Source organism: Prinia subflava, chromosome 9, assembly GCF_021018805.1.
Source record: "Prinia subflava isolate CZ2003 ecotype Zambia chromosome 9, Cam_Psub_1.2, whole genome shotgun sequence".
In the NCBI taxonomy this organism is placed as follows: domain Eukaryota; kingdom Metazoa; phylum Chordata; class Aves; order Passeriformes; family Cisticolidae; genus Prinia; species Prinia subflava.
The window spans coordinates 7,333,873-7,349,590 of record NC_086255.1 but is presented as its reverse complement, the minus strand read 5'-3'; the positions used below and the strand labels follow the sequence as shown (position 1 = coordinate 7,349,590).

General features: G+C 37.0%; 1 protein-coding gene across 3 annotated transcripts in view; it reads left to right on the top strand.

Moving 5' to 3' along the window:
- Positions 1–15,718, top strand: part of ATRNL1 (attractin like 1) — a 425,861-nt gene that overhangs the window by 143,795 nt on the left and 266,348 nt on the right. For all 3 annotated transcript variants that reach the window (XM_063405246.1, XM_063405245.1, XM_063405247.1), the window contains exon 21: positions 11,145–11,197. In XM_063405246.1, coding sequence (XP_063261316.1) covers positions 11,145–11,197 — 53 coding nt within the window. The remainder of the gene's footprint in view (positions 1–11,144; positions 11,198–15,718) is intronic.

Here is a 15,718-nt window from a genome sequence, read left to right as displayed (position 1 = left end):
GAATTAGTTGGATTTTTTTCTACTCTAATAGTCCCCAAAGAGGATTCACCTCATAGTGCATCTCTCCACTGTGCTCTCGGTTGATTTCTTTCTCTTATTTATGAAAAATGTAGGAAGTACTTTGTTTTTCTGACATGATGGACCATTTCAGTCACCAGAATTATTTTTTTATTGGCATTAAAATATTTTGCATTTCTAAGTTATGGTTAATGTTGCAGATTATAGCATAACTTCTGCATAATTTTGAAACCCAGTCAGAAAACAAGTGAGAAAAAAACCTTAGGAATGTGAAAGAGACCAAGGAAAGGGTTGTATTTTAAATATTTTAAAAATCACTCTCTATAATGCAGAATATATATCTACACATAACTGACAAATATTGTAACTGAATCTTTCCTTTTAAATACTAATATTGATACTATCTCAGTTAAAAAATATTTCATAATATGAAACCATTGGCTAAATTATTGGACAGAGGGAGTTTATTATTCTTTGACTTAAGCAAAATGACTGGGGACAGATTTTCATGCTGGCACGCAGAACAAATTTAATTCAAACTGAGATGAAAGGCGGTTAATGTAATTGTAGCCTATTATCCTATGCAGGCTTGAGTTAAGAAGCAAACCAACAGACAGTCAGAAAATGATGGATAGAAAATAGAAACGCTCAAGGCTGGTGAAATAGAGACTTGTGAGGGGATTATTCCATAACTGTTCTCACACAATCTCTGCATCAGTGATATCCCACCTCTGCTGTATGTTTGGATTAATAGACAGGATTTTTGTATGCCTCCTGCATTCTCTTTTTCTCTCTGATGTTAAAAAGGGTCCTAGTTTAGTAAATTTCATGACTTTATAAGGGTTTTTTTTTCTTCTTAATCTACCACCTTCATCAGTCCTGGGCATGCTGTAAAGGATTCAGTTTTCTTTTCTTTCTAAGCACTTCTTTCTTTGTTATTACACAGAGTGATAGAAAAGGAGTTGGCCACATAACTTAGTTAGTCTTTGATCCTAAGCACATCTAAGGGACTAGCAAAACCTGTTTTTTTGTTAGTGTATTTAGTTAAGAAGTAGTAAATAGTCAACTCTCTCAAGGTTTTTTGACTGTATGAGTGTCCAGTTTTTTTGCATGGCTCTTTGGATATAGTTTTTCATATCTTAAGTGATCAGATTCTTGTTTTTAGGACTATGTTCTGGCAGATTACCTAGATTTTATTATTCCATTGAAATTTTCAGTAACAGAATTTTTTGTTTAATACCTACAAATTTTGCACTCTAATCTTTGAAAAATCAAAAAGTCATGTCTTCTTCCCTTCATAATACAGACAGAAAGGTGCTAAGTTGTACTTTGAAGCATGTTAGTTCCAGAAGTATTTCAATAGGTTTGTCACCCTTGGTGTAGCCCAGGGAGCAAAGAAGGTACATTTTTTCCTCTAGAGTAAAAGATCAGACCTAGTGTAATTCATGTGTCTGAGGTAATTCTAGCAATAACTAGATCAAGCATCAAGTGTGATGCTTACAAAACACAGGAGATCAATTACTGATCAGAAGTCATCCTAAAGCTGGTGTCTTATGCCTCTTTGCTGAGGGATTGAGTCTGAGGTGCATGGCAATGAATGATAAAATAGCTTTTGGAGGAGTGTAGGAGTTTTATTTTCAGTCACTCCCAGCTGGAATGCAGGATTTCCCTCACCCATTGAGAGTTGTATCACCAGACGTCTTACAGTAGCTAAAAAAAATATTTTCTTTTCTCCTTCTGACATTGTTTAGGATAAGATTTTGTGCATTTGAAAAATGCTGTCTTCTGTGAATTGCCCTTTGGGAAGCCTTTGGGAAGCCTTTGGGATTACGTAAAGCTTCTGTTCAGTGCTGCACACAGTCAGGAGAAAGCTCTGCTTTCCACAGCAGTCCTCTGCAGCCTGCCCATCAAACCTCATATAAACATCATGGATCAGGGCTGACAGAGCAAAACTCCTGCTGTGAAATGCTTCACAGTCCCCTGCCATGAGGCTATAGTCTCATTTTGGTCAACTCTTTTTCCTTTTACAGCCATTCCTTTTAAGTTTTCCTCTTAAGGGTCCAATAACTTTTCAAGGAGAGCTGGCCACGACTGGAAGTGTTGACAGTTTCAGTATTGTTGCTGCAACACAGACAGGAACACTTTTTTACACTTTGGCACTTCATAAAGAATTATCAGTATCATCTCTGCTCCAGGAAATTTATGAGGTTGTGTGCTGTATTGGGCTAATGGGGATTTGGGCTCTTTGTGGGCAAGAGGCCAGGGAAAACCAGATGTGTGTGTCTGACTGGATCCTTTCTCCAGCCACCCAGACATTTTTCTGTCTTCTATTCTTAATAGATATTTTTCTATCTCTTGGATTGATATCTTTCTTTAATAAAGTCAAATAAACAATGGTGCAGGTTAGATGGGATTGATATCCTAGATATTAAAAAGGACTTTAAAAAAGGCCAGATATGCCCATAACAGAACAATGGTAGGCAATGAATTCAATAGACTGCTATGCAGGTGTGGGGTAAAGAAAGTTCTTTTAGGCAGGAGGAGAACTTATCAGAACAACATACTGGATAGATGTATAGGTACTGGAATGATCTGATGGACAAAAATACAGTGTTAAAGACCTGCAGGTCGAGAGGGAAGCTACAGGTCTGGAAACTGTGATGCCTCCATGTTTGCTTCTGATGATTCTCTGGGAATTTCTGTCAATGCCATAGGAAACAAGTATTGGAAGTAAAAGTTCTGAATATCTCATCAGAAGCACCTAAGTCATCCAGGAATAATGAAAGTTTTCAGGAAATATCATGTAATGGCTAGAGTTTTTGGCTTCCTAAGGGTAAGAATGATAGCTTGCCAATTGCAGGATGTATTATAGTTAAACATCTGTGGTATTTGTGCTTCATGTTTATATTATAACTTGTCATTAGCGCTGTAGAAGTTGTTGCAAGTAGAGCAGTAATTCAGATAATGTGACTGTTTTCTAATTCCCTCACACTGTATAGCTGACAGCCTAGAGAAAGCCATGACACACTGGTTTATTCATACCTTTGTCTTCATTTTGCTTTTAGTATTCTTGAACATCCACGTATAAGCAGCATTTGGCCATCACTGAGCTGCAATGTCCACTCTGAAAGGTGTGATGTGCATTGCTTCTGAATTGTCATTTTTGCCTTGGCTTAGTCAGAGTTTCCCATGTTTTTGGAAATATTAATTGCCGTATTGTGCTAAATTGTAGTCTTAAATGACAAGAAAATGACCAAAGTTACCATATGTAATTTGAAGCAGAAAGACAAAAAGTAACTTGCCTATATTTGTACCATTTTCTGGAAATTACAGTGTCTGTGTGGCATCCTGAAATACATATTTCTGAAATTGCCTTTTCCTTAAATTGCCTCGAAATTACAGTCTTATATAAATAGTGATTTTGTTAAAAATCCCCAACACAACAAAAACAAACAAAACCCATCCCAGAATCTTGAAAACAAAGCAAAATGAATGCAAGGAAGATCAAATGCAAAGAGATGAGAACTCCATAGCACTTTTTAATACCACAGCATTGAACTTCCTGCATTGAGTTTGTAACTAAGTAGTTCTTTGCAGTAATTTCCCTCAGAGACTGACCATAGATTAAATTCAACAGTAATAAAGTAGTCGTATTATAAACCATAGATTAAATTCAACAATAATAAAAGAGTCATGTTATAATGCACATTTTTTAAAAACAAGCCATAAAATGTTTAACAGTTAAATATACTTACTACAAACACACTTAGTAATAGTAAAATTTTACAATTCAGTAATGAAAATGCAGTAAACCACTTGGGATTTAGTGTGTATATATATTTCTTTTTCATGTGGTCTACTTGATGAAGCCTATTACGATGCATTTGCTCTGACTGTCAGGGCCTGTTAAAATATTTAATGTTCTGATGTGCTGCCTCTCCTGCTCTTTTTGAGAAATGGCTTCTAAACAACAGCAATATACAAGCACTCTTGGAAAGTGCCAGAACTGGAGTGAAATAGCTGATCACAGACTCATGGAATGGGTCAGAGCCATCCCAGAGCACGTGGGCAGGATTGTGCCCAGATGGTTCTGGAATATCTCCAGTAAGGGAAACTCCACAACCCGTTTCAGTGAACAGTGACTTGCATATATTTATTTCATATGGTCTTTAACATCCTTTCCAAACCATTCTATGATTCTGTGAATATTCTACTGTTGATATTAAGTTAACATTTAACACATTTCATCAATATTTGTCTTCTAAAAGGATTAAACATATGTGAATTTTGTGAACTGTTCACTGGTTTTTGACAAGTAAACATTTAGGAAGAGCTGCATTTCAGTTTAAGCACTAGTAAGTTTTCATGGTTATTTTACCATTGCTTCTTATCGAATTCTTCCCTCTAAAAGGAAGGAAGTAGTAGAGAAACCCATGCTAATATTTCTCAGAGTTGTGAACAGCCTCTTATTTTGAGTTATGGATGCTCTAACATTTACTTTCTGAGGGCTGGAGTACTGTCTGAACTGTCTGATACATAGGTCAAAATGTGAGAAAAGAATTGTGGCTATTTCTCTTCCCTGACTTTGAAAGAACATCAGGAATAAGAAGGAAGTCTCCTTTTCCAAGTTCACCTTTTTGCATATACACAAGTTTGTACATCACTGCCAAAAACATGGCCATTTGTAGAGAAAGGAGTGCCAGAGGTAAAGGATAAGGCCATGGATATGAGATTTTTCTTGTTCGGAGTAAGCAGCATCAAATCATTTGCATATAAAATCCATTTGGTGCCTTATTCATTAAGTTAACAGAGAGTTGTCCAGCTATTCCAAATGATGGCTGTAGGACACTGTATTTTTGTGTAGAAAAACTAAAGAGGATCCAGACTTTATTAGAAAACTCTTATTTTATATCTTAACCTATTTTTCCTCTTAATTATATAATTATATGATAAGTAACACCTTATTGAAAGTTTATTTTGTCCTGGAGTGCAATGGATTTTGTGATTTGAAATATTATTACTTCAAATAGTGTATAAGAATTCTATAATATTAATTAATCTTGATCTTGCGGACAAGAAGGATTTGAATAGAATGAGAGATCTGGAAATGGAAAACTTGCTTATGATGTTAGAATGTTTTACTTTTTTCTTTTGGTGAGATCAGCCTAGATTAAAACAAAAAAAAATGTTGCTGGCCTAGGCCTTTTTCATGAATTATGTCAGGAGGAGACAAATGGAGCTACAAAAAAACCATTGTCTTAAGACATTGTTATGTGCACTTACAAGAAAAAACCCAATAAATCATTTCCCCACATTATTAAAAAGTTCTAACTGGAAACATAAATCCCAGTACCTTTTACCCTTTTAGGTTATCATTATCTTAAGAGGTAGGCTGATAATTCTTTATATCTGAAGTTACTCATGAGTGGAAGGATCTTGGCAGTGTGAGAAGTGAAAGTGTCCAATTCTTGCATTAGAACCAAAGATCTGAGAGGTCTGTCTATGTGAATATATTCAGTATTAATGGATAGCACTGGGACAATGTAGTACAGAGTACAATGTCAATGCAGTCAAGAAGCAGACCTTTATCTCTAAGAGGGATAAATTTGCATTTATGGATTGGAAGTTTGTGTATTTCACATATTTCACTTCAGCAAAATAAAGATTTTGTCTCAGGATAAAAAATGCAGTAATAATTAACAATTGTGAGCCTATTCTCTGAAAATCACAAAGCAGTCATTAACATTGCTTACACTATCTCTTTTTCATTAAATATGTCATCTGAGCTCAACTACTCCATCCAAATCTTAGCACTTCTGTGGAAGGATGGTGCTGTTTTGAATCTTTTAAATATGCTTGATCTCCCAAAACATGGCACTGGCAGGTGTATTGTGGGTGCTGGTTGTGAGGTCACTCACTTCCCTTGCTGACCGTGTCTGTTGAGGATGATCACATGTGGTTGTTGGGCATTTCTGTATGCATTCTTAAATCAAGACCTAAGTCTTAACCACATCTAAGTGAGAATTGGGCTTGCAGGTATCTTTCAAGAAGATATAACCAACAGGCAGCATAAATGACTGTGTGTGAACTAAACGTTTATCAGCTGTCTCATAATTATCTGCAAAAGCTGCAGCTTGCACAGCTAAGACATATTTTCAATGCTGAGGATATGGTAATATATAGTAGTAGTATGGAGTAATTCTTCATACCCACTTACAATGCCTCAGGGCTTACCATGGGACTGGAGAAGTCTTAAGTTTAGCCTTACAAACACTGTTTGAACTTCAGTTAAAAGGTGTCCCAAATAACCAGATTTTTGTTGTGTAAATAGTATTTCACTGTTCAAACCCCCTATAGTATCATACCACTGTGGAGCCAGGGAGGTAGAGTAAAACCAAGAGCCAGTTGTGCGAGCTCAGGAACGGGGGGCAAAGGGATCAGAAGCAGCAATCAGTGATGGAGGGCAGCAGCAGCAGCAAAGACCACTGGGCAAAAAGGGAACAGCGTGAGGGGTAGGCAAGGACAGAGGTGAGCTAGGTCTTGGAAGCTGTTCTGACTCATCTAAAAGCTGGGGCAAGTAATCAGTCCAGGACTAGGAATACTCTGCTAACGCAGACTGTTAGTCTTAATTTATCCTGAGCCTCTTGTAGACACAATGCTGGGATCCTGGGCAAAATCCCAAACTGTTTATGACCAGCTATAGATCAGCCAGGTGACAGCCCTTCCCCTGACACTGTGGCAGTGGTCTGTTAATTTGCAAGGACAAAATATGAGGTAAGGGTCATAAATATGTATATTATATAATACGCTATAACTGTGTAGTTGACAAGCCTTGGTCTGGGCCAGGACTTGATAAAACTGTGTCAGCAAGGAACCAGTTGAATAAAATAATATTTTCTGTTAGAGTGGCCTTCCCTGAGAATTTGGTATTAAAAACAAACTCAGCCAAAGAAAAGTCCAGCTGTACTTAGGTTTGTTTTCCCCTGTTCCTCCTTTTTTGCTTCGCTTTTAATTGAAAGGGAAGATTTAACAATTAGTGGCAGCAGCAGCTGAACTGCAGAAACTTCTGCCTTCACCATGAAAGGTTAAATGAACTGATATAAGAAGGTTTCCAAATCAATTTTCTAGAAAGCTGTTGATCTAGGTTGGTGTTATATTGAGTTTTCCTCAGGTAAGAAGCTTGAAGGCGTGCCCTTCCTCAAGGGACATACCAGTAAGAACAATAAAATTAGGCATATAAATATATATATTCCCCCTGCTGTCAGTTCCTTTGCTTTCTTAAGCCTGCAAGGTACAGAGCACAAGAACATACACATTGCTAAGCTTCAACAATAGGTTGTTTGTAAACTGTCTTACAAAGAAGCCTTTCATTCACTAAAAACAACCCAAATCTGGCAGTCTTACTGTAAGCATGTAGTCATTTACATACATTTATTTAAAGAGAAAACGAAAAATTATCTTTGTCAGAAACATGAGAACAATTATTTTTTAAATGCATTTGTCAATAACTTCTATTTTGAACTTCCAGAAAATCCAGGGAGATAAAAAGAAAGTGAAAGAGAATGGTTCAGTTTTGAAAGGATAATTGAGGGAGAAGTTGGGAAATAAGTGCTAATAGCAGGCCATCCAAAGGTCAGTGAGCTTGATGAATTGAATACTTTTGTATTGGAATAAACCATAGAACTTGTACGTAACCTAATAGGAGCCTTCCTCCATTTGTCCTTGTAAATGGGAGCTGTGTCTTTGGAGTCCTGCCAGAGTGGAACTGCTCATTCATTATGACCACTTAAAGCAAATGATCATGGCCCTATGGCACATAAAATAATGAGTGTAGCTCCCATTTCTCAGATATGAGGCATATATTATGCTTCACATATGGTCCAATGTGTGCCGGCTTTTGGAAAAGGTACAGAAATTACTACAATGAGTAGAGCTCATAAGGAAACAATTCAGAGAATAGGAAATTTTGTAATTGGAACCATAATCAGTGACTAATGCAGAGCAATATGTATGCTAATAAAATAGGAGAGGATTAAATGACAAAACTAAATTTAATCGAAACCAGCATACATGCTCGTGTGAATAATTTCAGATATATTCTTAATCCTATTAGTTTCATTTTTTCCCTCCACTGAAAACCAAGTGTTTAAGTAGAATCTTCCATTTAAATTAAAACAGGCTTCCCTAACTATTAAAAACTCCACCTAATGTTATTCCTGATACACATTATGGAATTGTTCTGCATGAGAGACCTGGCAGCAAATGGTGTGATAAACCAGCTGTTTTAATGAGAGGACATAAAAAGAACACAGGTGAAAGGTAGATCTCATGCCCCTTCAGTCACTGGGGTTCCTGTGTGTCTGGATGAACCTGGATTTTCCCTCTGTGCTGTCCATGGAGAGGTTCCTCCTCCCTCACATCCCGTGGTGCCTTTTATCCTGTGCCCAGGCAGAGCTCCTGACAGGCTGGGAGCTTCTCTGGGATAACACCCACCAGAGCTGGCACGGGGCTCTCTCCTGCCCAAAATCACTCTCTCCTTCGGTACTTCCATGAGGTTCCCAACACAGAGAGGATAATATCTGTGATAATACATCAAAATACCTCGCTGTGGTGTCATTTACTGTTCATTCTTTGTTGTGCATATTTTATCATTCCATTACACATGATGCTGAAACAACTGAAACGGCTGTAAAATTGCATTGCCTTTTTCTTTTCAAGATATTTGAAGGTCACTTCTGTAATTGTCAGGGAATTGGTAATTATTTGGATTTGAATGAATACTTATGAATATTGTAAGTTACAAAATATTAAGAACCTATAATTTTTGTATTAACCATTCTTTTGTATATTCTTGTAAGCTGTGAAGCCTGTGTTATATTAGATGGAGTTTATAGATATTTTTTCATGTATTCGTGTTTGGGTTTTTTCTGTGATACAAATAGAAGTAAAAATGCTAGGAAGGTGTATGTGATGCTGGAAATCCCTGGGTTCTGGTACTTATTGATCCACAGGAGATGGTTGCACCTGATTAGAAGGGCAGCTGAATGGAGAAGGGAAGCTCTATGGAAACAGCTGTCTTTTTTCATTAAGATTTTCCAGATTAAAGAAAAAAAACCAAAAAACCCACAAACCTTTATTCTCAGGGTCAAAGCTCCACAGGTGAGTGCAGTGACTGGGCAAGAGTTCAGAGAGGAATTTGTTTATTTTCTCCCCATGGAAAAGTTACTGTTGTGGGGAGCTGGATGTTGCTCTTCCATGTCATACACAGGTCAGTGCCGTTAGCAGTGAGCAGCAGGGAAAGTGTCTTGCCTTCATCCTTAGACTCTAAATACAGAGTTACTTTTAATATTGTTTTTCTTCAGGTATAGAACCCCAGCATTTAATCTACTTTGCATTTGAAACAATTCAATAAAAAAATAGTCCTCTTACAATAACCTCAATCATGTATTATCATTTGCTACATGACACGCTGTCTCATTTATGTGGTAATCTTCCATACAAGAAAAGGGAATTCTTTTAAACCCTTGATTTAAAAATGGTCCCTTTCCCTTAGCTCTCTTTCAGAATTCCAAACATAAAGGCCCTTTCAGACATGGATATATTTTTTATGGTTTCAGTAGCAAGCTGGTCTTTATATAATGTTGTTAGTCTTTTGTGATGTTTAGAACAGACCTGTGCCAGGCAGGCCAGCGTTATTACCTGAGAGATTTTCTCTTTTCCAGGTAGATACAAGAGAGTTATTTCAGGACTGGACTCTCTAATAAATTCTGTGGAAGGGACTGTAGGGCCAGAGTGTCTTTGTGAACAAGACCACAAATCTTGTTCTGCAGTTAGACTTGAAGCATGGGGGGTTGTTTTCTTGGAGATCAATTATTAAAATTAGTATATTAAAAAAGTGTTGAATTTCTGTATAGTTGACCCTGCAAAGAGTTCTCATGCTAATGTGGGATCAGGAATGCGCAAGGGCAGAGTCCAGAACATCTTTTTACCACTTTTTAATTTTATTGCTACTGCTGATTATTTTCTTTATGGTATTATAACAAAGGGTCAAGGAGATTCTCTGCTTATTTTTAATAAAAATTAGTATGTTAGGAATCACCAGTTAGAAACTACTGAGGAAACCAGCAGAAATACAAACATCAAAATATTTTAAAGTCTGAAATTTGTTAAATGATATGACATCCAAGTTAGAATGTATTTTTAATACCAATCACAAATAAAATAACAGCAAAAATATCTTCTTCCAAATTAAGTTTGTTAGAATAAAGAAATGAAAAGATAGGCCAAGATATTAAATGATTCAGATTACCTCTGGGAAAATATTTGTATGAAATTTAATAGGCAGTGATTAGCTTTCTCTTTGTTTTGTGAATCTTTCTGTATATTTAAGAGAAAACTGTAATCTTGCTGGAGACTTCCATGAAATAGCCAAGGAAACCTAAAGCAGATTAATCATTTTCTATTAAGATATTTGGCATTTTTAGAGTAATGTTATATAACTGAATTCGAACTGAATTTCTGTAGGCTATTTCGTGTCTCTGAAAATAACTATATATCTTATCAATAAGAAAGCTATTTCTCCAGCCCTTCTCACGTACACATCTTGTCAGCAGCATCAGTACATCATGTTCAGTTTGAATTTCACCTGGTGCCCTGGTGGTCACTGAAGAGCAGCAATTGTCTCTGAAGTTCATGGAAGTTCAGGAGCTGAGATGCTGCTGTGCTGCTGCCCCAGACCAAAGCCAGGGAGGGAATCAGCTGTGACTGAGGGGACAGGGACAAGGAGATGCAGTGCTTGGGGTGCCTGCCTGGCTCTCCTTTGCTCATCAGAGTGCAGAAAAACCAGAATTCCTGCCCCGAGTCCTACAGCGGGCACTGACTTCAGGCAGGTGACTGAAGCTCTTTATTCAAGAGCCTGGACACTCTGGGTTTCCTACATGACACAGAGGCCTCCAGAGAGGAGCACACCCTCATTAAGAGCTATATTAAATACTTCTTATTTGCATGTATTTGTGTTGCTAGTACTGAAACTCATGCTATCTGAATAAATATTCTAGCTGTGTTTTTCTGAAAGCTGTACTGTGTTTAATGGGAATGTTTGGTTTTGTCTTTTTTTCCCCCTGCAGCTGTGACTCTGAAAATAGGTATCTTGGAAATCCACTTAGGGGAACGTGCTACTGTGAGTACTTGTATTTTTAATGCTACATACTGAAATGTTGATTACATATTATATGATCATTTCATTTCCTTGGAAAAACAAAGGAAGTTCCTGGAGATTTTCCAAAATTGAGCACATTGATGTTTTGACTGAAAAATAAAATGCCCCACTGGTCTTCTCTTACTTTTTCCCAAGAACACAAAGTCTGCTGTGAGTTGATTCCTCACATCTAGCTTAGAGAGACTGTCCAAGGGGTGATTCTCTGTATCATCATATTTGAATGAAAGGAATAGTAATTGTGTCAATGCTTTAAAGACAGAATTTGTGGTGGAGAAATGCAAATGGTATAAACATGACTATTCCCTGGGACATTCTGAGTGGTTTAGCCAGTCTGCCTCCCAGGGACATGAGACACAGCTGCTCTCCACAGTGCCATAAAAGGAGGCTGTGTGTTGTCTCCATGTTCTTAATGTTGTAGAAAAGGTGCCTCTGGCAAATTTACTCTGAAGCACTGCAGTTCTGATAGTCTTAGTGGAGGACCTGAAGGGATGAGCATTCTTATTACCCATGTGCATAAATCCCTTAGCGCGCTGTGCCAATTTTACTATTCCAATATCGAGTTCAATGGTAATTTTAATCATCATAAAAACAGATGGGATGTTGGAGAGCACTGTTTTAACTTCTGTGAATTTGCACGTACCTGCTCCGCGTCAGACAATTGGATCCATTTGTCTGTTGTTTCTAACATCATCCCTACTTCAGACTTGAATTTATACATAAAGACAGATGTCTGAACATACTTATAACCTCTCTTCTGATATTTGGCCTTGTTTCTTAGCATTTCATTTTACAACATACACAAAAGCTTTGTTTTAGAGTCTCTTTAAGGCATCATTTACCTAATAAAGGAATGTTTATTTTCGTTGCTAATCTGTCTTTCTTACCTTCAATGGTTTGCATCTGCAAGGGATGTTTTACAGAAGAAAACAGTAAATTACTTACTATATTACAGATGTTGACATATCTCTAGGCCTAAAACATTTATTCCTCTTGCCAGCTATTAAAGAACATTGCTGTGGATTTTTTATTTTTTTCTCTCAGACAGCATAAATTCAGATGTAATACTTTAAGCTGGAACATAAATTTTAAATGTTGTAGACCAAGCTGAAAATATTCCCTAAAACTGTGTCTTAAAGATACTCTTGATGAATAAATTCAATTTTTTTTTTTTTTTTTTTTTTGTATAAGGAAAGTGTTTTCCTTTAAAACAGAAATATGAGTATTTAGAATAATAATTTCTGTATCTATATAATAATTAAATAAACAAATTTTTTTGGTTTAGGGTGAGTACATGAGAAGTTCATACTTCGAAGACAATTATTTACAGGCTATTTTGGATATGTGTGTCAACGTTTGTTTTGTCCTTTAAAAATAAATGTTATTAAATTTAAGAGATTGAAAAGAAATGACAGTAATGAGATTTGTAGACCTCAGGCACCTCCATGAAAAAACTTATTTTTTGCGATCATGTTTCAGGCTGGGTCTATAAATCATGTTGGAGACAAATTGTACTATATTCAAGATGCCCTTTCACCTTTAACTCACTACTGTTATTTGTCTTCTGTCAGATTTCAAAATATTTTAAAGATCATGTTGTTTTGAAATGATAAATTTTCTTTTAATACTTCCAGCCATTTAAAGTATCCCATATGAACAATTCTCTGAGTTATTTTATTGTAGTACTAGGGAGACTTCATTATTATAAATGATAATGGAATTCTGTATTTCTTGTATTTGGTGGATGATACATCATAATGGGAGATAATCAGATAATTTGTAGATAACTGACTGACCTAAGATTTCAATGACAATTTCTTATCAGCAGTCCATTTACTGCTAAATCATGTATTAAAAATATATGTATACACACATATCATGAAGAGATGCTCCAATTAGTTGTCTGTGTTCTAAAATAGGGCTGTACCATGTTTCAGTTTTGTAAAAGACAGGCATTTGGATGGTATTTTTTCTGTGCTTTATTTTATTCCTCATTAAGAAACTTTATCTTTAGACACTTAAAATGTCACTTTTCCTTGAAGTGTATTTTTTAAAACACATAAATATTATTGCTCAAGAGGGGAAAAATAAATTGTATGTGTTTATGAGCAGCATAAGATTGTGAGAAATAAAAATTCTAGGCACATCTGTTTCTATTACTTAGAGTCAAAATCAGTGAATGTACATAATAATTTGCTGTATGATTAGGATCTTCCTCAGGAAAACTTTTTGTCACATGCTTGAGTTTAGCCATCTTCAAAATGACCAGTTTTAAACATTTAAATTTTGCCCTTTTTTTCACTTGTGTAAATACTGCCCTAAATTGGAATGCTCTTCTGAGCAAAACTCCAGGATTTAATCCCAACTCTCTGGGTAACTTCTGTGTGGTACTGGATGACCTCTGTTTCTCTTTAGCAGCAGGATGTGGATTGAGGAACACTTGTTGCCTTAGAGAAGCCTTCTGCAGCTTGGGGTACTGTGAATATTCAGTGCCCTGTAAAAGCTCATCTGATTTCATCTCCTCCAGCTCTCTGCCCATCTTCCCTAGTCCTTGCCTAGTCCTCTGCTCCCTCCTGGCTGTCACTGCCATCCTCAGCCTAGGAACGGGCAAGTCTGGTGTTGGTGCAGGCTCTGTTTAAGAGGGTAAATGAAAACAGAGTTGGCCATGGCAGAGCACGGCTTGTTTGAGTCTCTTTGTCATTTGTTTCCTTTCATGGCGATGTAGGAGAGTGAACACAGTTTTAATGCTGTACGTGGATGGTGTTGTGATTGAAGAAGTGATCTGAACAGATAAAAACACAGGAAGATTACGGACGGGTCTGGCATGATTGAAAAGAATGAGATTTATACAGGAAGTAACACGCTGAAACATTGCAGGGACTTAATCTAAATACAGATACTATGCCAAAAGGATAAACAAGAGAGAGAGCAGCAAAGCCATCAAATCCTAGAGATCAGAGAAACAGAGTGGTAAACATCAGATTTCATTCTCACATGCCATTTCCAAACATGGCAGCACTGGACACCAGTGGTTTTTCTGCTTTAAATTATGAAAACTTAATAGAAATAGGGTAGGAAATGTGTAATGGGGCATGCAGTACTGTATTATCCAGATTGTGTGAAAATCATTGTATATGGCTTTTTAAAATTATTTTAATGTCATTCTTTGTGACAGAATTGTGTTATTGAAAAAACAAAACTTCTTTAAGAGCAAGAGAATGAGAACAAGCCTCATAGATACAGAAATTAGAAAAGTACTGAACGTGTAAGAATGAATATGTGAGCAGCTGCATGATGATCTATCTATTCTAGCATCCTGTTGTTAGAAGTGACTGAACATGAATGCCAGGGGAAGTATACAGCAAATGGAAAAACATACAGTGGTAATTCTCTCTTGACATGCAACAATTTGCAGCTTAGAACTTCATGAGAGGAAGGATTTCTTGAGCTAAAAGTGTGCAGTGTCCCATTGCTAAGGAATATCAGAGGAGACCTTATGAAGGAATTTTTGAACAAAGTAAGACCAATATTCATGCAAAGAAAGCTTTGTGATTTCAGAAGCTGCAGTTTTGTTTGCCCATGTAAATATCCTTGTTAGCTGAGGACAGGTCTGGACTGTCTCTGTGTTTTGGTAGGGAGGCTCTGCCTCCCTAGGCCGTGCTGTTGGGAGCCAATCTTGCCGTGCATGATTGGAAGCTGCTTCAATCCATAGAAATGAATCCTGAGTGGAGGCCAGAGCTGGTTGTGCAGCTGACTTACGCATGTACACAAACCATAAATATAACATTTTGTCGTGATGCATTTGTGCTGGCCATTGTTTGTGCTCCGCGGTGTCCGGGCTGGCGTGATGGATGGCGGTGACACCTCGATGGCAAAGTGTGCATCCAAATGGCTGCATTAGTTCTTCACACATCAGCATTAGGAATGCATTGCTGTCGGAGACACAGCTCCTGGGTGCAAGGGAACACGCAGGAAAACCAGATGGCTTTCGACAGATTGGGAGGAATCACTGGGAGAAATGCCACTTCTGTGATCTTCACTTGGGCTGTATGCAGACACAAAGCTTTAAATCATAAAGGGAGAAGTGGTTAATCCAGTGTTCCAGAGAAAATGAAAGTTTAGATTTACAATTCATGATGTGTTACAATACAAGGTTTGAATTATAGGCTTGCTAACAGTCACTTGTTTTGAGAGGATGTGATACTTTCCACAATAAACCTCTCTTACATAGCCATATTTTTAAGGTCAAAAACTTTCCAAAATGTCTGGCTTATGTACATTATTTTGAGTTCCAATGCAACATATCAAACAAGAAGTACAACTGATTCAAATACTGCTACATGCAGAAGCATAAAAGCTTACAACAAATCAGTCCTGCAATTGTAAATCTCATTCTTTGCCCGCATATAGTTAGAATTTTCATGAGCTGAGCGTGAGATTTGCCCATTCGTCCACTAAGAAAATTCCTAGCTAAGACAGTGAAGC